Genomic DNA, 23,591 nt, shown 5'->3' with positions numbered 1-23,591 from the left:
TGCAGTGTGTGAGGACAGGCATAGCCCTTTCAGGTGCATGTGTAAGCTCTTCCCTCCTACTCTGGCCCAGGAGACTGTTCAGGATATGCAGGACACACCTCAGCTCCTTTTGTGTCACTGTCTAGAAGGAATTCACAAACTGCCCAACTCTCAGTCTGACCTACATGTGAACTCCACAGGCAGGCAGTGGCACAGAATGGTTAAGCAAGAAAATGCCCACTTTCTAAAAGTGGCATTTTCAAACAGACAATCTAAAACCAACTCTACCAAAAGATGTATTTTTAAATTGCGAGTTCAGAGACCCCAAACTCCAAATCTCTATCTTCTCACAATGGGAAACTACATTTAAGATATATTTAAAGGCAGTCCCCATGTTAACCTATGAGAGAAGTAGCCCTTGCAATAGTGAAAAACAATTTTGCAGGATTTCACTATCAGGACATGTAAAACACAAGAGTGCATGACCTAACTTTTTAAGGTGCTGGACCCTGCCCCTGGGGATACTTAGGGCCTACTTCAGGAGTGACTTTCATGTAGTTAAAGGGAAGGTTTGAGCCTGGGAAGTGGGTACACTTGCCAGGTCGTATTGGCAGTTGAAGACTGCACACACAGACACTGCAGTGGCAGGTCTGAGTTATGTTTACAGGCTACTCATGTGGGTGGCAAAACCAGTGCTGCAGGCCCACTAGTAACATTTGACTTACGGGTCCTGGGCACACATGTCGCACTTTACTAGGGACTTCTTAGTAAATCAAATGTGCTAATCATGGAAAACCAATCACCAATACCATTTACACTGGGAGCACTTGCACGTTAGCACTGATCAGCATGGTAAAGTGTGCAGAGACAATATACTGGCAAAAACAGAGTCCAGCATACCATAGAAACAGGAGGTCAGAAGGCAAAAAGACAAGGGGAAACACGCACAAAGGTGCCAGGTCTAACAAGCACTTTAGAGAGGGGTAATTTCAAGAATGACACATCACCAGCGGTGAATGGACCCCCAAATCTCATGTAATCATGGGGCTTCCCTCAAACCATGTGTTTGAGTGAGACCCCTGTGATTCGTTACAACAGGGAGATGGGACACGAGCAGCATTTAGCATTGTAGAGTTTGTGGAGCTCAGTGCTCATCTAGTTCCCAGATGTTTTCCCCGCAAGTCTAAAAATCATGTTGGGGCACAGATGGGGGTGGGACCAGGGATTCTACCATCAAAAGAATTAATGAATAAATGAATGAATGAATGAATGAATAAATGGCACTGAGAGTTCTGCCCAAAGCACATGACCTTTAATCAAGTAGGGAAACTTGATATCATGATCTTAGGAGTTTCTGAGGGTGGGTGGTAGCACCTCCTCTTGAAGAACTTGAAAATGAAAAATAAAGGTGGCTGTTTTTGGTGCAGAAATAATAGAAATGGAAAAAGTGTGGACATGTTGGCTAGGAAAAAAACGTATTTGTGTATTCATTGTGTATTGCTACTACTTAGTTTAATGTATGCTTGGTATGGTAACATAACTTACAAAATAGGCTCCCTAGAATGTTGAGAAAGCAATATTAATCATTGTAGTACTGTAGCCTATGTCTCACTGCCACAATACATTCTCCTTGAGGGCAAGAGAAGGTCCACAGTGTGAGGGAGAGACAAAGAGGAGGAGAGTAAAGAGAGAGAAATAAATAACAGGCAGATAAATGTACTCTATTTAATACACATGTTCTTCAAATTATAACAATTGTAGCATTGTAGTTTGTTTACAGCACCCTTGCCATGGCTCTGGTGGAAGAATGCAATGAGGAAGTCCTTGGCCTCCTGCTGACGTTTCCTAAAGGTGAAGACACCCCCTTAGCTTTGGAGGAGCTGTGTTCCTTGTCAACAATGGAAATATATAAACTGAGTGTGTTAATCATGGAGCACCTAGATTTAAGAAATATTATGTACAAGGTAAGGATGTTGAAGGTTGCTACGGTGCATCTTCTCAAGGATGGAGATGTTTAGAAGTAACCTAGACTCTAGGTATGTTAAAATGTTCAAGAAAATAAACATTACAAACTGCTCTAATTCTAGGGTGCGACTAGATTTAACTTCAAGCAGAGGGGGTAGTGGAAGTAACATGTCAAATAGTGGGGAAGCCATCTGTAGAACCTGTGTCAAAATGACTTGTGGGGTACCTCTTCAGTGTTTTGCACTACATAATTTTGGACATCATTGTGGGGCATACTTATCATTAAATCACGCAGCACAGCATCACCTTGCTGCTCTGAATGATAGGGAAGGGGGGGGGAATGCTCTGTACTTAACATTGTACGGTTCATACCTGGCTTTTCCCAGTGCCGGCCCACAATGTGCTGCAAGTCCCAATGTAGGCACCCTTGCACCGTGGTGCAAGGGTGCCTGCATTGTATGCAGGATTGTTTTTGTGCAGGAAGGAACACCTTCTTGCACAAAAACAATCCCCTGAGGCATATTCCTCTTGCGATGTGTGCTGCACAAAGCAGCACACATAGAAACAGGAAGCAACAAAAAAAAAAAAAAGATATTTTCCCTCGTTATCCCTCACTTGGGGAGGTGTAGGTTTTTGATACATTCAAAGGTCTACCAGTAATTGTAAATATGGGAATGCCCCAAAATCCATAGGTGAATGTGTGGGAACACCCATGCTCCACCCATGGAATGCCTACCCAGGGCAGAGTAACACAATGCAATGATTTGTGCTGCATTGTTTTACTCTAGATTTAGAAAGCCAGGCAAGGCCACCCAGTGTGATAAATCTGTCATAAGAGTTGCATCGCTCTTGCACTATGTTTCGTGGTGCAAGAGAGACGCAACTCATTTGATAAGTATGGCCCTCTGTTGCATTTAAACCACACTTGACTTTGGAGCAGGTTAAGGGTTCTCCCTAAAGAAGTTTTAACAAAATGAATGGGCAATGCTGTTATTTGGAAGGTCAATAAAATACAAGATCTTCATTTACAAAGTTATTTGCATGTTCATGTCTGACTTAAACTCTCAAATAGCCATTTTTATGAGTGCAACAAGACTTTTGTAATTCTTAAAAGCCAGTTTCACACTTGTAAAAGAGTAGAAGCAAATTATCTGTGGTTGGTGACAGACAAGTTCTGGGTGGCAACGCCCCCGAAGCTTGAGAATACCTTCCAAGTTAAACTACATTGATAATCTAAAATTCTTTTTTGACTTCTTCCCAGCCTAAAAATGTTTGCCTAATTACTCCTTTCATAGGTAGAGGTAAATCTCCCTCCAGAGTGAGAAGGAAACAAACCCCATCATAGGTGACAATATAGGAGAAGGGGATTCTCAAGGGAAAAAACGTTTTTGTGCACAGGAGGAAAAATCAAGTTTGCTTTTGACCTTGTTCTGTTCTGAAAATATGCATGTGTTTAAAAATACATGTATATTGTAGAAAAACACATGTATGCGTAGAAAAAGTAATTTTTTTTTAGGAGTCAGGTTCATGTTTGGGACACTTTATAAACGATTACTACTGGAAGAATTGTAAATTCACTCAATATTCAGTCACTCTGAAATGCATCTTACAACAGGAACCTGGTATTAAGCCCACTACAAATATTAATGTAGAAGACTAATGAAAATATATTCACAGGAACAAAAGTAGATCCATACAGTATCTGCACAAAAACACATTCATAGGCGACAACAAAACATGTATGAAGTGAATGGCTAATGATAATACTGTCTGCATTAATTTGCCTCAGGTGATTCTTTAGACAAAACCCCCAGATGCCACTTTTTCTTCACCAGTTTTAACTATGGTGTGCGTGCAAATGGTAGTCTGGACCAGAGTCGGCAGTACCGGATAATTTGAAATGAAAGCCACAATAGAGCTATACAAAGCCCTTTTGACAAAGCACAATATATAGCATCAATAGCTCTTATTCAGAAAGATATTTGTATAATGTTGTTACTTTTTGTTTCTTGCTCATTAAGGTAAAGATCCCATCTGATAAGAACACCATGTTGACAACATTGTTGGACCTTGTATCACGTGTCAGTGCTATTGTTGATAAACTTCAAAATATTGTGGGGAACCTTCCTGACTTCTCCAAAGCGTTTCAAAGTATTCCTCTGGTGGATGTCTCTGAATTCCAACAGGTATTTGTTTTCACACAAACGTTTCAGTTGTAGTGCAGGACGTTTATTAAATGTAACTTGTCTGTGATTTCTACTTGTTATGACCTATTTACAAATTAGTGGAAAAGGCTGTAGGCTATTGTGATTTTCAAATCCTGAGTGGTTGAGACTTCACTTCATTGAGATTTCTGGTTACCCAGTCAAGGTCTTGGTGATGAAAATCGATCTTCTCCAAACATATTTTAGAAAAAGTGACCTGAAATAAGAGGTGTTCTGCTTTTCCCATAATTGCCAATGTGTCCAGTTTTTACAAAACCGTTGATTTTAATACACTGCATGCATATAAGTGCTGCAGCGCGGAGAAATCCTAGCTATTATCTTAGACCAAATAGTGGATTTCGCGCCTTAGGCCAATGGACCGACACAACATAGGACAAAGGGGATGTCAATAGTGTATGTCATAATCATCACAATAAACAACAAAAACAAGACAATGACAATCCAATTACACTGCAATGACCACACCAGTTTATTAAGGTTTGTAAATTTATTTCCCTATATTAACAATGCTAAAGTCACGAAAATAATTCTCAAACACAAATGAAGCATATAAAGGATCATCAATGGCTGATTAGAACGCCTTATATATCTGAGTTTAATCAAAGCAAGTAAACATATTAACTCAAGGGTTATGCCACAACTTAATAGCACCAAAATCTGCCTCAGTGAGATAATATACATTGAAGCAACAAATCAAATAACGTCACCACGAATCATGAGCATGTAAAGACAAACTCCCTCTCTAACCACTAATTAGCATTAACACGTTGGGCTTCATGTAAAAGTTTTAGAAACACAAATTTAGAAAACATACAATCTCGGGTTATATCAAAAATAATATTATTATTATGCAGCAATGAATTCACAAGTTGCAGCTGGCACTTGTAAAACAAAAGACACATAACAATTTACATTATACATTACCCATAAAGTCAATGAATAACAACAGGAATCACTTCAGCAAGGGGACACTGTCAGTAGGAACGATCATATCATAATCTGACCATAACTGACAAATGTCTGCAAATATCTGACTCAAAGAATAAGTGACAGAACATTAAATTAATTCTCACAAAGCTCATGATTGGTCAGGACATGAGGTGTTAGACATTCAACCAATAAAACTACGGTTAGATAAGTAAAAGTTACACATTCATAGTACACTAAGGCCCTCATTATGACATTGCCGGTAAGTGCCGCTTACCGCCATGCTGACTGCTGCCAACATACCGCGACCGCGGTGGTATACTGCTACGCGTATTATGACACATACGTAGAAATCCGCCAATATACAGACACACACACAAGTCCGCCAGCCCAAAGGTCAGTGATAAAATGGCAGTACTAAAACCCACACCGTTACGGCAACAGAAATATGCCCACAGCATTACGACACGCAAATCACTGCAGCGAACATTCAACCGTGGTAAACCATTGGCGGTACATACCGCCGTGTTCAAAATACACAAACACATACAAAACAGCACCACATTGGACAATTCAAACTACACGCACCTGACACACATATACACACCACACCCACACACCAATATTAAACACACAACCCTTTAAGACAAAACAAAATTTACAACTGCCAGAGAGACACGCCAGAAAAACCCACTGAATCAGAGCCACATAACACCATCACCCATACACCATACACCCACCTCACAGCACACACTCCAACACATCACCAAACACACACTACACCCATGGCACCACAAAAACACCCCAGGTTCTCAGAGGAGGAGCTAAGGGTCATGGTTGAGGAAATCATCCGGGTAGAGCCACAGCTATTCAGATCACAGGTTCAGCAGACGTCCATTGCTAGGAAGATGGAGCTATGGCGGAGAGTCGTGGACAGGGTCAACGTCTTGGGACAGCACCCCAGTACAGGAAGAGGTGGAACAACCTATCGGGGAAGGTGCATTCCGTGGTAGCAAGACACCAGATAGCTGTACAGAGGACTGGCGGTGGACCCCCACCTCCTTCCCACAACTAACAACTTGGGAGGAGCAAGTCTTGGGGATCATGCATCCTGAGTGCCTGGCAGGAGTAGGAGGAGGACAGGACTCTGGTAAGCCAAATCTTTATTACTAATATCCTCCCTAACTGCATGCCATCACAAACTCCTACCCCTACCCTCACCCCATCACTCCACCACCTCACATATATGCCACCATCACAAACCACCCATCCCAATACTAACCCCTGTATGCAACACCAATGCATGGATCCCCATTACAGACCTGCATGAACACCCATCACCACAGCATGCACACTAGTGACAATCCCTTAGCCACCCAAATCACAACTCACACAAGCCAAATCTGCTTTGGTAATAACAACCATAGAGGGAAACATACTAATGCACAAGATGTCACATGCAGAAACAATAACACTGCATTCACATCCCCACAGGACACCCACACAACGTCACCGGAGAGGAGATGCCAGCGACATCCAGTCCCCCCACAGAAGAGGCCCACAGTGATGACAGCAGCTCTGCACGCCTGGATCAGGATGACCAACCTGGCCCATCAGGGACCTCTGGACAGTTGGTGACCCAGCCAAAGGCCCAAACCACCACAGAGCCTCCCACCTCAGGAAAAAGAAGCACAGCACCCACCCAGTGGGCCCATACCTCTGTCCCCAGGACACATCAGTCAGCAGTGTGTCCACCAATACAGGGACCCCAGGCAACCCCACAAACACAGGACAAACAGGGACCTGGAGTCAGTGGCAGTGGGCACACGGTTCAGGGGACAGAGGCACAGGGCAACACGGAAGCTGGGAGGACTGCTGTGCGACAGGGGGAGGACAGGCCAAAGGAAACAACTCTCCACGAGGCACTCACCAACATCCGGGAAACATACCACCATTCCCAGGAGACCATGGGCCAGATACTGGCCAAGTTGCAGGAGACCCAGCAGCTGCAGGAGGCACAGTACCTGGGGATCAGGGAGGACCTGAGGGACATCCACACCACCCTGGTCACCATTGCAGGGGTGCTAGCAGACATGGACAACACCATGAGGGAGGCAGTGGCACACCAACGGGCCCCTGACACTAGCCACACCGATGAACAGCCCTCCACCTCCGCCGATGCTACTGGGCAGGAGGCCCGGCATAGGAACAACAGGCCACCAGCACCCCTCCCCACCAGAAGGAGAACCACCACGCAAAAGGTCCCTGCGATCCAGGCAGAAGCCAGAAAACATTGCAAAGACCCATGCCAGGAAATAAGTCTCTCCTGAATGTCACCCTTATGTCCCACTATGTCACCCTGTCCACCTTCAACTGCCATTGCCCTACTCCCTATGCCCCCTTGGACAATGCATCTGTGATACCAATAGACTGGACTCTATCCTGAACATTCCTCCACCATCAACCCAGCCCATTCAATACCCCCTACACTTATTATCACAGAAATAAACGCCCTCTGAACTAATACAAGTATGGAGTATGTCAATTGATTGAAAAATGTATTAGTTTAACAAGCAGTAAACATTGCAATTCAAATGTACAGTTATATTTACCCAGGTATGACCTGTAGTGGGCAGCAGTAAACACACCAGGAGCCAGAGTGGGGCACAGATATCTGAAAATAGAGATGCCAAAGGGTACAGTAAGTGGCCATAGATTCTGGAAAATTAGGCTGCCATGCACAATGTCCAACACAAAACTGCAATGGAAGGTGAAGTTACACTGTCTTACTTGTGTGTCACTGGAAGTACTGTTGAATTATAGTAGTTCTGTTGTCCACATCCTCTTCCTCTGCTTCCTCTTCGTCACTGTCCACAGGCTCTACCGCTGCTGCACCCCCATCTCTAGCCTCATCCTCCTGCAGAAAAGGCACCTGGTGTCTCAAGGCCAGGTTATGCAACTTGCAACACGCAACAATGATCTGGCACACCTTCTTGGTTGAGTAGCACAAGGATCCACCTGTCAGATGGAGGCACTGGAATCTGGCCTTCAGGAGGCCAAAGGTGGGCTCAATGATCCTCCTTGTTTGCCCATGTGCCTCATTGTAACGTTCCTCTGCCCTTGAACTGGCATTCCTCACTGGGGTCAGTAGCCATGAGAGGTTGGGGTAACCGGAGTCACCTGTAAATATTGAGGGACACCTGTTAGCTAGACACTCACCCTTAGGACCAACCCCACACCCATATACCAACAGACACTGGGTGGGGACCATGGGCTCACCTATTAGCCACACGCTCTGACTCTAGAGTTGAGCCATCACATATGGGATGATGCTATTCCTCAAGATAAAGGCATCATGCACAGAGCCAGGATACTTTGCTCTGACATGGGAGATGTACTGATCCTCGAGGCACACTATCTGCACATTCAGAGAGTGGAAGCTCTTTCCATTTCTGAACACCTGTTCATTTCCCCGGGGGGGACAAAGGCAATATGTGTACCATCAATAGCACCAATGATGTTGGGGATATGTTCCATTGCATAGAAGTCAGCCTTCACTGTGGCCAAATCCTCCGCCTGGGGGAATACAATGTAGCCGTGCATGTGTTTCTTAAGGGCAGACAACACTCTGGTCAGCATGTTTATGAACATAGGCTGTGACATCCATGCTGCCTTGGCCACTGTCGCTTGGAAGGAACCACTTGCCAAGAAATGGAGCACTGACAGGACCTGCTCTAGAGGGGGGATACCTGTGGGGTGGCAGATAGCTGAAATCTGGCTCCAATTGGGCACACAGCTCTTGGATTGTGGCCCTATCTAGTCTGTAGGTTAGGATAGTGTGCTTGTCCTCCATTGTCGCCAGGTCCACCAGGGGGTATTTCTCCATCTCCTATTAATCCTCAGCACTTGAACTCTATACAGATTAATATGCTTTTCTTTTCTTACAGAAACTAAATGTGAACGTGTTGGTCCATTGATGTGCCTATGTCTGTTATGACGCAGTTAGGTGCTATGGCCTGTGCCACCCTGAAATGGCGGCCGCCTGACCTGTGAGGGACAAGTGGAAATGAGGTAATTCCACTGACTTTGTGCGCCATTGAAGGAGGCGTTCAACGACCGCCATGCAACACATCATTGGTTATCATTGGGGGCTACGGGTTCCAGGAGCCAATGGTGATGTACGCCGGCGGTGACAGTACTTACCGCCGCAGACGTGACCGCCATTTTCTATCTGTTCACTCACTTGCTACCTGACCTTCAGCAGGAGAGAACCTACACTGCAAGTGCTCCTGTGACCTGTGTCTGGGGAAAGGGCCCCTGTCTTCACTTCCGAGGAGTTGGAGAGACTGGTGGATAGGGTTCTACCCCAGTACCCTTTAGTTTATGGTCCTCCAGACCAACAGGTGAGTACACTGTGAGCCCGATGAGTGGGGCATGAATGTATTGAGTGCTGTGTGTGTAAGCCACATGTAGGGGGGACTAAGGGGCCCTGGGCAGAGTGCTGCATGTTCGGTGGGCAATGTATGTGCGTAAGAGGATGGGAGGATATGGTGTGCCATGAGTATAACAGTCTGGACGGTATGACTAATACCTTTTCTTATGTATCTGCACCCATCAGAAAAAGGGTATTTGGCATGCCAGCGCCAAGGAGGTGTGGACCTGGGGGTCTTTGACAGGTGGAGCACCCACTGTCGCAAACAGTGGGAGGACCCGTGCCGCTGGGCAAGGAAGATGGCAGAGGCCCAGCTGGGGCTTGCCTTCTCAATGAGGAAGGGGTGGCCATCATACCTTGACCCCTCTGATGTTCCGCATTCTGGTGGTGGCCTATCCGGAGTTGGATGGGTGCTTGAAGGCATCACAGGAGCCACAAGGGGTGAGTACAGATTCAGAATAATGATTTTGCGCTTGTTAAGGTGTTACCTGGGTGCGGGGTGGGGGGCTGTGGGTGCCCCTAGGCCAGGGCGAACATGGCAAGGTAGGTTCCATGATGGGCAAGCTCAGATGCAAACTCAATAATGCTAGTGGGCATCTACTACTGGGCAGGGTCCTGTGGGTTTCAGGTGTGCAGCTAATGGCGTTAGGCATTGTATCCCATGGCCTGGTGACTAGCATTGTAACTGGTAGTGCATGGCCTAGTGCATAGGGCTGTTTCCTATGAGTTGTGTACACCAGCAGTAGTGTTGTTGCTGGCATTGACCAAGTGTATCCTTTGTCTCTCCCCCCTTTTTGTTTTGTCACCCTGTCCTTGTGTGCATTAGCATCATGTGGCGGAAGAGCAGAGGCACCGGCAACGGAGGGAGCTCCATTCCACATGGGCCTGGAGGCCAAATCAACCGACGGTTAGGGCACCAGTGGGACGGAGGGCGAGATGAGCTCCGTGACGGAGACAGGAGGGGACAGTACTGACAGCGACACCTCCTCCAATGGGAGCTCCCTGGTGGTGGCGGAAACCTCTGTACTACCCCAACTACAGGTACAGCCGCCACCCCCATACCAGCACCACCCTCTCATCAGCCCCTCAGCGAGTGTCCCGTGCCTGCTCACCCAGGAGGGTGGGCGTCTCCTTCGCCCCAGGCACCTCAGGCCCTGCCCCAGTCAGCCCTGCTGCCCTCAGTGAGGAGGCTATTGACCTCCTGAGATCGCTCTCTGTTGGGCAGTCAACCATACGGAATGCCATCCAGTGTCTAGCAAGGCATTTGCAACAAACAAATGCATACCTGGAGGGCATTCACTCTGGCGTGGTGAACCAACAGAGAGCATTTCCAGGCTCTGGCCAACTCACTGATGGCACCATTGGCCCTGTCTCTAGCCTCCCCCCTCCAACTTCCTCTACCCAGTCCCATTGCCCTCAGTCCCAGCCTATCCCAAGCACACCTTCAGACCTGCATGCACCCAAATCAACACACAAAGTGGCTCAGGCAAACACAAGCACCACACTTCATCCCACAGGCACTCACACAAGCACCATCCAGATGCAGACACACCAACATCCACTGCCTCCACTGCGTCCCCCTCCTCCTCCTCCTCCACCTCCCTCACAGTTGCGTCTCCACTTACACCTGCATGCACTACTTCCTCATCCACTTCCTCCATCACCAGCACACCTATCACAACACGCCCCTCACTGGCAGTCACCACCCCCATATCCATGCACACGTCCCCTGTGTCCTCTCCCACTGTGTCTGTGCCTCCTCCTCCCAAAGTACACAAACGCAAGCACTCAGACACCCAACAGCCATCCACCTCACAACAGCATCCAGCGCAGGCACTTGCACCCAAACACAGCTGACAGACACCTCATACAACCACTCCCTATTCCTCCACTCCCAAACCTTCACCCCCTTCCAGCCCCAGTGTCCCTAAAAGGCTTTTCCTCGCCACCCTTGACCTATTCCCTGCCCCTCCCCTGTCCTTAACTTCGGTCTAGGGTGGGCAGAACCCAGCCCAGCACCTCAGCTACCCAGTCCACCGCCACTGTAATTTCTGCAGCTACTGCAGATATGAGAGGCTCAAAGGGGGCACCCATCAGCACAGTCAGTGTGCCTGCATCACCTGCCAAGGGCAAGAAGGGGCCGCCAGCTAGCAAGGGCAAGAATGGGACACCAGCCAGCAAGGGGAAGGAGGCACCACCAGCCAGCAAGGGGAAGGAGGCTCCACCAGCCAGCAAAGGGAAGCAGGGAACACCAGCCAGCAAGGGCAGAAATCCAGCTGGCAGAATCAAGGAGGCACCCCTATCTGCCAAGGGCAGGAAGGGGGCAACAGCTGCCAAGGTCAATATAAAAGGAACTGACGCCACAGGCAGGATGGATCTGGTGCCTGGGGCTGGGCAGCATCTGGGCAAACAACACCAGCCATGGCACTTCAGCCGTCCGGGGCTGCAGGGGAATGGCTGGAGCTGGAGCCTCCCCCCACCACTGACAGCATCGCCACCTGCACCGCCGCCAGCACCGCCACCTGCACCGCTGCCAGCACCGCCGCTAGCACCGCCGCCAGCACCGCCCCCTGCACCGCCTCCAGCACCACTGCCAGCAGCAGCAGCCCCAGTGGGCAGCCGTCTGAGGCTGCAGAGGAAGGGCTGGAGCCTCCCCCCACCACTCACAGCACTGCCACATGCACCGCCACCAGCACCGCCACCTGCACCGCAACTGCCATCCACTGAGCAGCCATCACCGCCGGCGAGCAGTGTGTAGTCGTGACTACATGGGCTGTAGTGCGTCCTGGCCCTTGCAACACCTGTAGGTGTGACACCCAGGTGAGAGACTGTCACCTTGCACCATCCAGGATCAGCATCAAAGGGCACAAGGCCCCCTCCAGAACCAGTGGAAGAAGGCATCCACTCACCCCCTCCTTGCCAGGATGAAGCACACTGGACACAAAGCTCCCTCCAGAACCAGTGGAAGAAGGCATCCACTCACCTCCTCCTTGCCAGGATGAAGTACACTGTGCACAAAGCCCCCTCCAGAACCAGTGGAAGAAGGCATCCACTTCCCCCCCTCCTTGCCAGGATGAAGTACACTGGGCACAAAGCCCCCTCCAGTACCAGTGGATGAAGGCATCCACTCACTCCTTCCTTGCCAGGATGAAGCACACTGGGCACAAAGCCCCCTCCAGAACCAGTGGAGAATCCATCCACTTGAGAGGCTGTGGCTTTGCACTCCCCAGAACCAAGCAGTGGGCAAACCACCCACTTGAGAGACTGTGGCCTTGCACTCCCCAGGATCAAGCAGTGGGCAAACCACCCACTTAAGAGACTGTGGCTTTGCACTCCCCAGGACCAAGCAGTGGGCAAACCACCCACTAGAGAGTCTGTGGCCTTGCACTCCCCAGGACCAAGCAGTGGGCAAACCACCCACTTGAGAGACTGTGGCCTTGCACTCCCTAGGACCAAGCAGTGGGCAAACCATCCACTTGAGAGACTATGGCTTTGCACTCCCCAGGACCAAGCAGTGGGCAAACCACCCACTTGAGAAAATGTGGCCTTGCACTCCCCAAGACCAAGCAGAGGGCATGTAGCCCCCTCCAGGAGCAGTGGCGTTGTAACATCTTTCGGCTGAGGTGCCCCCCATTCCTCATCCCCTTAGGTGCCTGTGTGTTTTCGACCTGATGCCCCTGCAGTGTTCTCTCCGTATTGAGGCAGAAGTCAAGTGTGGCCCTTGCCTATGTGTCATAGCCCTGTGGGCCACGGACATTTTGGAGTGGGCATTGTCCGTCCATTTGTATATATTGTACATACTGTCTTGTGCTTTAGGGACGTATTTATCTGACTTTGTTATATTACACTCACTTTATTCAATTCCTTTTGTCCTTATATTATTCCTGAGGGTTACAGGGTGTATATGTAATATTACTGCATCTGTTTGTGTGTATGGTGTTGGGGGTGGGGGTGGGGAGGTTGCATGTTGCATGTGAGTGTCACTCTCTTTTTCCACCCCCTCCCCTCTTCCTTGTGTGCTAGGAGCAGTACTCACTGTGGTCGTCTTCACCGCTGTTCGTGTTCCTGGTGTAGGAGGAGGTAGACCAGCATTGGAAATATGTGCAGTTCGGGCTCCATGGCGCTGTGGTTCTTCCTTGAGTGTCGAGAGGTGAGTTGTTTCCCTTCTGTGTACTGTTTCCGCTGTGCTTTTGATGGCGTAGGTACCGCCCCGGAAAAGGTGGCGGATTGGTGTGTCATAATAGTGTAGGCGGTACATTGTCTTCCGCCTGGCTGTTGGCGGTTACCGCCGCGGTGTTTGTCGCTACCTCCATGGCGGTCAGAGTGTTAAAGTGGCTGTCTGTGTTGGCGTTTTCCGCCGTGGTCATAATCCCGTTTTTCTTACCGCCGGCCTGTCGGTAGCATTACCCCCGCTTTATCACCGACCGAGAGGGTAGTAATGAGGGCTTGAATTTTTATTTGCCAAAGTTTCATTGACAAAATCATTAACTAAACACAATTTATAACAATTTATTCTTCTCTTCCATCTTGTCTGTGGATCCATTGTTTTGTCTCGTCAAAACTTCATATTCAGAAAGAAACTTCTAACAATGTTGCATCTACTTCCATCCTCGAGGAAAAACCACACATTAGTGACATTTTTCTAAACAATAGGACAGTCAAACTCTAGCAATGACCTAATAAATCTGACCTTGTAATTCCACTAGGGGTAGCTGTTTACACTTCTATAAGCTATTAAACACACTCTTTTTGAGTAAGCATTCAGTAATGAAAAACAATTGCATTATAGGCTAAAGTTAGCCTAAGGAGAAAACAAAATGGATTTTGGTGGCCATTTATAAAAGTCTCTCATTTTGTTAGCATTTATTCAAAAAATCACACATTAGTTCATCAAGATCAGTACATATTTAATTATAAATTTCATCAGTAAAATCTCTGCTCTTGTAATCCCTCCTCTGATGACTAATTATGTCATCACACAAATTCCCAAATGAATATATTTTCTTATCCAAATTTAAAATCTTGTTTATTTAATCTTTTCATGAATTTTCTTTTTCCTTGCAATTTCCCATAAAATGTATCCATTTGAACATCAAGTCTCTTCTTATTCTTTTCAAACCTTTTCCTTTTAATCAATTTAAATAATTTACATAATCCCCAAATTCCAATTAAACAAAACATAATTATTGAAAACCATTTGACTAATTTTAATATAATTCCTTTTCCAAAGTTGCCAAACTAATTTCCCACAGCTGGAATTCCCTAGCTAGCTTTCTCCCAGATAGCAGTTTAAGTTAGTTCTTTTAAATCTTCATTGTTATTCGTTAGATTATTAATCAAACCTCTAGCTTTTTTAGAATTATCTGGTATATACACGCAACAATGACTCAGACCAAGTAATTTACGAACTCCACCCTCTTTCGCCAAAAGAATGTCTAACGCACCGCGGTTCTGAAGAGCCATAGCTCTTCTAGCAGCTAATTCAGTATCTAGGAGTATAATAGCTCCAGAATAACTTGTCAACATGTTATCCACTACTGTAGACAACTTCTGTATCTTGTTTGAATTTAGAACTACTCCCACTGAGGGAATTATAGCTCCAAAAATGTCTCCCACAAATGCTAGAAATTGATTCTCGCTTGTCATTTGAATTCTCGTCAATTTGGGAAATTTATTTAAGTCTTCCAGTTGGTACATTTTCGGAAAGACTATTCCCAAATAATATGTGCCATACCATCGTCTAGGAAGATGGTAAAAAGCATTTCTCCCACAAATATAGTAAACACCAGGCACTAGTGGATCCTGTTCATTCATCATAAACTCCCATTTACTCCGAAACATAAACACATGTCTACATCCACTCACACCCACAAACACTCTATCAATACTACCCTGTGGCCTACATATACAAAGCTTTCCCACATGCTCAGCATCCAGTGTTAATTTTGCTTGTTTAGTAATGCCAGTATAAGCATAATCAATCCCAGGTCTATGACTAATCACCCCCTTATTTATTTTAGCCTCGATTTCTCTTCTCCTGTCTTCTGTGTTATCTAAAAATGTATTTTCTACAGATGTTAGTAAACAGGTTAAATTATTCCTGTGTGCAAAAGCACTACCAAAAGTTAATGTAGGCTCAAAGAAATCTCTCATAATGACTGTGTTATTATCTTTGGCTATCTTATTCAAATAACCAATGACAGGCACAACCGAAAATACTATGTCATAATTTGAAAAGAAATACTGTATATACTCTTGGTTATAGAAACGCGTTAGTAAAAGACTGTAACTTATAGCATATGTTAGTGGTAAACTATGATAGGCAATTCCTTCCTCCACAGAAGTCGGAATCTGCGTAAAGACTTAACAATCTTTCACGTCCTTCACCTCAACATACTCACACAATAAGCAATAGAAAACATTAGAAGAATGCTCTTTTTCTTCATGTAAGTATTTGACATCTATTCTAAACCTATCTTTTGTTAATGATGTAGTAGTAGTTTCTAAAGAATTGTCAATAGTAAGTGTTCCTGCAATATGGTTGGCTCCACTCATCTCATAAACAATCACACCTACAGCATATTAACACACTCATTACCGCCAAACCAATACCTACACATTTGCAAGGACTAATTCTATTGTTTTGATCACTGAAGTTTCTCATGGTCTTTAAAGAATCAGAAAAAAATAAAACAAAAAACAAAACTTTCCAAAAAATTTCAAACATTTTCAGCAAATCCCTCCTAATTTCTTTTTTTTTCCAAATGTTAATACTCACAGGACAGTCTTCTTGTCAAATCCGATATAGCAGCTTGTCACAATCAGTTATCAATGCATTTTTTAGGCACGACTTTTCAAATCTTCTTTCGATTTCAGCTCTTCCCAACCATGCACTTTGTTCTTCACAAGCCAAAATGAACATTTGGAATGTCTCTATCAAAACAACAACTCAAACATTCTTCTTGCCATTCATTGGTAGTTTTATATGGCCATTCTGGACCAGAATATCTTCTGCTTGCAACTCTCTTTCTTTTTTGGCCTTTTACTAATTTCACCTTCTTCTCCACTGTTATTTTCTCCTTCATTCAGTTCTTTTTCCTCCTGAATTGCGGAACTACCTTTTTGTCTGTCCTCTTGAACTTTTCTGTGGCCAATTATCACCTTTCAGTGGTTTTCTTGTCAGCACCTTTTTAAAAATGTAATTTAAACTCAACTTTGAAATCTTTCTTTCGGCGGTCCCGCAACTGGTTCAGGAAGAGTCAAATCTACTTGGGCAGGTTTTGTCCCAATTCCTTTTCAAGTGACTCCAAGTTAGTCACTTGTTCAGTTTGATATGTCAAACCACTTGCTTCTTCTGAGGATGCTGAGGACACCATCTTCTGAGCTGATTTTCTCTCACTCAGTCGTCTCTGATCACTCTCATCTGAGGACACCCACCTCTGATCAGAACTTCTCTCAACCAATATTTCTCTTTCTTCTTGTACCACTTTTCCCACTACTCCACTTGTAGAGGATTCACTTTCCTCCAAGATTCTCTCTTCTTCGTCTGTCATAGGAGTAAGGACATCTTTTCGAACATTCTCAGGAAGTTTCTCCAGTTCTTCTCTTTCTTGTTCTCGACCTGGAATGCTCTTAGCTGTTGGTAACCTCAACAGCTCCTCTTCTTGTTCTGTTGGATTATTCACCTTCCGTGTATTGCTTGCATGCACCCAGTTCAGCAAACCTGCACACTTCACACCTGTCGTTGTTACAAGGATAACTTGATAAGACCCCTTCAACTGTGGCTCCAATCACAACTTCCTCACGTGCTTTCGTATGATGTCCCAATCACCAGCTCTCAAGTTGTGACCTTGACCTTGAGATTGTTGAATTGTTGTGGCTTCTACCTGATGAGAAAAAGATCAGACCACATCAGCCAAGCCTTTGCAATAGTCTAACACCATGTCATCTGTAATATTTCAAGAGCATTTGCAGGAATTGCTGGCAGTCTCATTGCTCTCCCCATCGGGATTTCGTGAGGCGACAAACCAGTCTTCTTGTTATGAGTACTTCTCATTGACATTAGAACCAAAGGCAAAGCATCTGGCCATTTCAAATATGTTGATGCGCACATCTTTGCCAGTCAGGACTTTGAAGTTCCGTTCATCTGCTCTACAAGTCCTAAAGCTTCTGGGCAGTAACTACTATGTAGCTTCTGCTGAATGTTTAAAGCTGAAAATAGTAACTTCATAACCTCATTGTTGAAGTGGCTTCCTCTATCTGATTCTAAAGAGACCAAGAAACTGAAATGTGGAATCAACTCTCTGAGAAGTAACTTAGCTACTGTAAGGCTATCATTTCTCCTTGTAGGATAAGCCTCAATCCAATGACACATAATCACCAACACGTATTTCAAATCAGCACACGCAGGCATCTCAATAAAATCCATTTGCATCCTGCTGAATGGACCTCTCGCCATGCATATGTGTCCCATGTTGACCACTGTTCCTTTACCAACATTCATCTGCTGGCAGACAATGCATCTATGGCAAACTACTTCTGCAGCTTGTTTACATTTTGGATTGAACCAATACTGTTTAAAACTCCTAATCAATGCATCTCTCCCTATGTGTGCTTGACCATTATAGTATCTGGCCATTTGAGTCAGCAAACTGTTTGGCAGAACAACCTTTTCTTCTGCTGTCACCCAGATATCATCTTCTTTTTGTATACATTATATCTTCACCCAATCTCTGTGCTCTTCTTCTGGAACATCGTTTTGTGAAGCTTTCAACTCTTCCAAAGTCTCAACAATTTGCATCGTAAAATTTGTATACACTTCATCATTTTCAGACATCAGTTCACACTTTCCCTTGAAAGAGATACCATTTAAGGCCCAGAATTTTGCAACTTGATCTGCATAAGCATTTTCCAAAGTCACATAATCTAGCCTTTCCCAGGTTTCTGAACAGCTTGTAACAATTCATGCATGTATTCTCTCACCATTTCCAGCCAGGCGAAGTTAGAAAACCTCCCTGTGACCAAATCTGGCCAAAATCATGCACAATGCCAAATCCATATTGGCTATCTGTATAGATTGTTACTTTAATCTGGTCTGAAATTTGGCATGCTGTAGTAAGAGCCACCAATTCTGCTATCTGAGCAGAAAACATTACTCGAAGCCATTGATAACGTCTCCCAATCTAGATCATTTTACTCACTCTGGGACTCATTTTAGGCCTATGAATCTTTTGACCCTGATTGAAGTCTCCTTAGGACGAGATAACTACTCAACATGTCAATCAATAGATCAATAACCTGATCAATAATCACAATACCAAATCAATCAAATTAAACAATGACATCAATAATATTGAAACACACCATGACCTTTCAGTCATGAATAACCACACAAGATTTAGTAAGATTTATGATGTTTATTCCCTATTGATTACAATTCTATCAATAAGTTTATTAGTCTCAATACCAGAAAACACATCAACAATGTCACAATATGGCAACTCGAGGAAGACTTCAGCAATGCAAAGATCATAAACATTAGAACATAGCACAACATCAGCATGGATTAATCTTAGCAGAGTATTATTAGCACATTATTCAACAAAGCATAGATTCAGTCATTTGTCTATTTGCGTCCGTTCAGGAACTCCTTAACTAGGCAAACAGACAATTACAATGTCATCATTATATAGTTACCCTTCGTAATGGGTCAGCATACAGAGTCAGGCTTCGTCCTCAGGACATCAGTTGGTTCGCCATCAGCCAGGAAACACAGCAAAGTTCAGCAAGACGGGCAATAGGGAAACACTTCCCTCATAAGTAGGAGAAGTGTAGAACGGGCTAAGAAAAGTAGGGATAGTTCGAAGAATCAAACAGCAAAGTCTTGAGGCAGAGTGACAGAGTGGCTAGTTAATGGCATATAATGTCGAAGAATGGCCAATTTCTCTTTGTGACATACGGTTATATCAAAGCTGCTTGTACAGTCCCCTAATTTCCAATTGGGCAAGTTTTGGTGCACCATTATCTCCATCCAATGGTTGACTTGTCGGCTCATTAAGATTGTCACCCCATAACAGTTCTCACGTAGTTTATTGGCTCCAGTGATTGACGTCTCCAACGGGTAGAATGTCAGGTAAAACTTTAGTCTCTCAGTCAGTAGCTCCATTGTCTTAACCAGTTTAGGCGACCTTGTACCTGCTGCAAGTTTACACGGTTGCATTCGGCAAGAATGTCTCCTTGAGCAAGTCGAGTCGCATGAGAAAGGATTTACTACGGTTACACACATCTACTAGCTTCTGGAAAAGTACGGCTTCATGTCCTTCAGCAAGTCAGCACATTGCACGCAAGAAAAACACATTTAATATGAAACCGGGCAGCTAGGCCCCGACTCATGCTAACTAAGGCCTAGTGATTAATTAGCAAAACCCTAACATTTAATCCTTAATACTAATATAAAATCATACATTAGTACATTAATATTCCATTATTAGTCAGTTTCATTTAATCATCGTATACATTGGTGGCCACTCCCTGTGGGCACATTTCGAACATACGTTTAGTAAAAGCACACTAATACATTTTCTCTGCAGCATCATTACGCATTAATTCGCAAACAGTTCATGTTAATTTTGATTATAAAAGCTACACTCCAACACCATGAAGCTTCCAGTATGCCACTAATTGTGCATACTGCATATCCTGCTCTCAGGGTACCCACGTTATCTCTCAAACAGGAACCATCAACAAAGATAATCCAATCATTGTCTTCTAGGCAGGTGTCTCTAATATCTGCCCTTGGTGTTGTGCACAATTCTGTAACTTCCAAAAAGTCATGTTCAATATCATCCGCTTTTTCTGAATCAGTTCTTTCAACTGTAATAAAGTTGCTGAGTTAAGCACTGTACATCTCTTAATTTCTCCATTCCCAAAATCACTGTTTCATAATGTGTCAATCTTCTATTGGTCAAGTATTGCGCTTTTGATCGTGTCAATTTCTATTGAATGAGGTACCATTACTGTCAGAGGATAACCCATCACAATATTCTCTCTTTGGGTTATACTCTGCTCTACTGCTGCAACTGCTCGCAAACATCTCGGTAAGGCTGCTGCGACTGGATCCAAAGTAGCTGAGAAATATGCTACTGGTTGATTGACACCAGCATGTGTCTGTGGCAAAACAGATAAAGAACATCCATCTCGTTCATGACAGAACAACAGAAAACCTTTTGTGTAATCAGGCATACATAAAGCTGGAGCTTGACACAAACTCTCTTTCAACTCAGTAAATGCTTTCATAGTGTCTTCATCCATCATTATAGGATCAGAAAACATCCTTATGTCAGCTTTTGTAAAGGCCTTGAAATAGCTGAAAAATTCGGAATCTATTGATAACATTATCCTACCATTCCCAGAAACATCCTTATTTCTTTCTGAGTACTTGTTATTTTAATTTGCACAATCGCCGCTGCTCTTTCCCTTGAAATTCTCCTAGACCCTTTCTCAATCAAATGAACTAAGTATATCACCTCTTTTTGACATTACTGCAATTTTGTAGGGGACCCCTTGTGACCATTGTCTCCCAGAAAATTCAACAATGCAATTGTATCCTCCTTGCATCCTTCCTTTGTCTTTGATGCTATCAATAGATCATCTATGTACTGCACTAATGTCGATTGGTAAGGCATTACCAATGACTCCAGGTACTTATTCAAAATTTGATTGAAAATCGATGGTGACTCTGAAAAACCCTGATGAATTATTCACCAACAATAGACTCTAGTCAGGAATTTAAAACAAAAGTGATATCTACTGTCCTCATAAAGAGGCACAGAGAGAAATGCTTGGCATAAATCTACCACGGTAAACCATTCAGCATCACACGGAATCTGGACCATAACCACAGCTGGATTTGGCAGAACTGGACAACATTTAACCACAATATCATTTATTTTTCTCAATTCCTGGACAAGACACATTTTTCCACTTGGTTTTCTCAAACCCATTATTGGTGAATTACACAGACTATTTATCACTTCTTTCAGAAATCCTTGTTCCAAAAACTGCTCTATCAAAGGTCTTATGCCTTCAATTGCTTCATTTGTCGTTGGGTATTGTGCAGTCTGTGGAAATACCACATTCTCTTTCACTGCCACTTTGACTCCTTCACCTCCCCTAATCAAACCAATGTCTTTCCTTGAAAGATCCCAAACTTTAGACTTAACCCTTTCCTGCAAATCGACTGGAAGATCTTTTATTTCAAAAACTGGAAAAAAATTAATCAACTCAGCCGAATTATTCTCCTCATCTTCTCGTTCATCAAAATTAATCAGAGGAAACTCTCTGGAAACTTGTTCATTGTCAGCAGTAAACAATGAGGGGCATATTTATACTCTGTTTGCGCCGAATGTATGTCAAACATTTTGACGCACATTCAGCGCAAACCTTGCCCCATATTTATACTATGACGCCCGACCCCGCGGATGCTAATAAACCTCGGTGCGCGTCATTTTTTGGATGCGGGAAACCGCCTTGCGTTAATGACATGCAAGGTAGGCGTTCCCATACAAAACATGACTTTAAGGCGCCTTACTTATACTCCTGCGTCATTTTGACGCACAGGAGGGGTTGGGCCTTAAAAAACGGCTCACAGTCTGATGTGCGCTGTTATTTAACGCCTGGGTGAGGGCAGGCGTTAAGGGATCTGTGGCCTCACTTCCATGGTCTCTGACCATGGAAGCAGTCCAGAGGTGCCCTTCCCTGCCCCCAGGGACACACCCTGCCACCCTCGCCCACCCTTGGAGGACACCCATGGATGAGGGCACCCATCCCAGGTAAGTACAGTTAAGTTGAAGTAAGTATAATTTTTGTTATTTTTTTAAAGTGGCATAGGGGGGCCTAATTTCGGCCCCCCGACATGCCACTGTGACCAATGGCCATGCCCAGGGGACAGACGTCCCCTGGGCATGGCCATTGGGCAAGGGGGCATGACTCCTGTCTTTGCTAAGACAGGAGTCATTTCAATGGGGGTTGTGCGTCAAACAATGGCGCAAGTCCGGTTTGAGCCATGATTTGTGACTCAAACCTGACTTGCACCATTTTTTGACGCACAACCCCCATTTTCTCCTACGCTGGCACTGCCTGGTTTGAGTTCTTTTTTTTTTACTCTGACCAGCCCGCAGCGCCGGCTAACATCAATCCTTAAATATAGCGCCCACCTGGCACGTAGGAATGACATTAGCCGGCGGTAACTTTTTTTACGCAAACCAGCGCCGGCACTGGTTTGCGTCTAAAAGTATAAATATGGGCCTGAATCTTCATCATCGCTGTTTGTCTCAATCTCAGTTCTTTCAACTGAACAGGTAAATGAACAATTTATTTTACACAACAGATCTCTTCCCAGAAGTGACACTGGACTGGAATCGCAAACAACAAATCTGTTCAGACATTTAAAATTACCAATTTTAACAATAACTGGTTCTTGTTAAAAGCGTTAGTCAAAAGCTTGTTTGCAACTCCTACATTCTGGAATGTCTTCTCTGATAAAGGTAAATCTGGAACTTCTACCTCTGCCTTGGCTCTAAAACATGCCATTCCCTTGCAACTGCTGCTGAAAATTTCCCTGCATTCCTTTTGCAGCCTTGACCTGCATCACCATTGATTTCTCCTCCAACTTTTTCTGCTTCATTTCAATCTTGTCACTACAGTATTTTGCATATTGCAATACCTCATCAATCGGTTTACCTTGCCAACAGATCAAATGACTTTTACTCATTCGGCTAATCTCTGGTCTCAATCCTTCAACAAACCTGAACACAAAATGATACATATCCTGTTTCTCAATTGTCTCTGTACCACTGAAATGTTTAAATGCCTTCAACAACCTTTCATAATTTGCATGAATTGGTTCTTTTGCTTCCTGTGCTGTTCTATTTATGCATTGCCAGTCAATATTTTTCGGCTAAACTTTTTTTTCAGGAACTCAACAACTTTATAGTAATATTTAGTTACTTCTGGAGATGGTACACCTGTTTTCAAATCTCTCTGTGGCTCACTTGTCAGCCAAT

General features: G+C 44.6%; 1 protein-coding gene across 1 annotated transcript in view; it reads left to right on the top strand.

Annotated features, from left to right (window-relative positions):
* Positions 1–23,591, top strand: part of ABCA13 (ATP binding cassette subfamily A member 13) — a 2,435,905-nt gene that overhangs the window by 561,851 nt on the left and 1,850,463 nt on the right. Inside the window, exons 15-16 of the mRNA XM_069216941.1 lie at positions 1,749–1,943; positions 3,966–4,130. Coding sequence (XP_069073042.1) covers positions 1,749–1,943; positions 3,966–4,130 — 360 coding nt within the window. The remainder of the gene's footprint in view (positions 1–1,748; positions 1,944–3,965; positions 4,131–23,591) is intronic.

The sequence above is a fragment of the Pleurodeles waltl genome, chromosome 2_1 (genome assembly GCF_031143425.1).
Source record: "Pleurodeles waltl isolate 20211129_DDA chromosome 2_1, aPleWal1.hap1.20221129, whole genome shotgun sequence".
In the NCBI taxonomy this organism is placed as follows: domain Eukaryota; kingdom Metazoa; phylum Chordata; class Amphibia; order Caudata; family Salamandridae; genus Pleurodeles; species Pleurodeles waltl.
The sequence above is the reverse complement of the archived record's forward strand: the minus strand, read 5'-3'. Positions and strand labels throughout refer to the sequence as shown.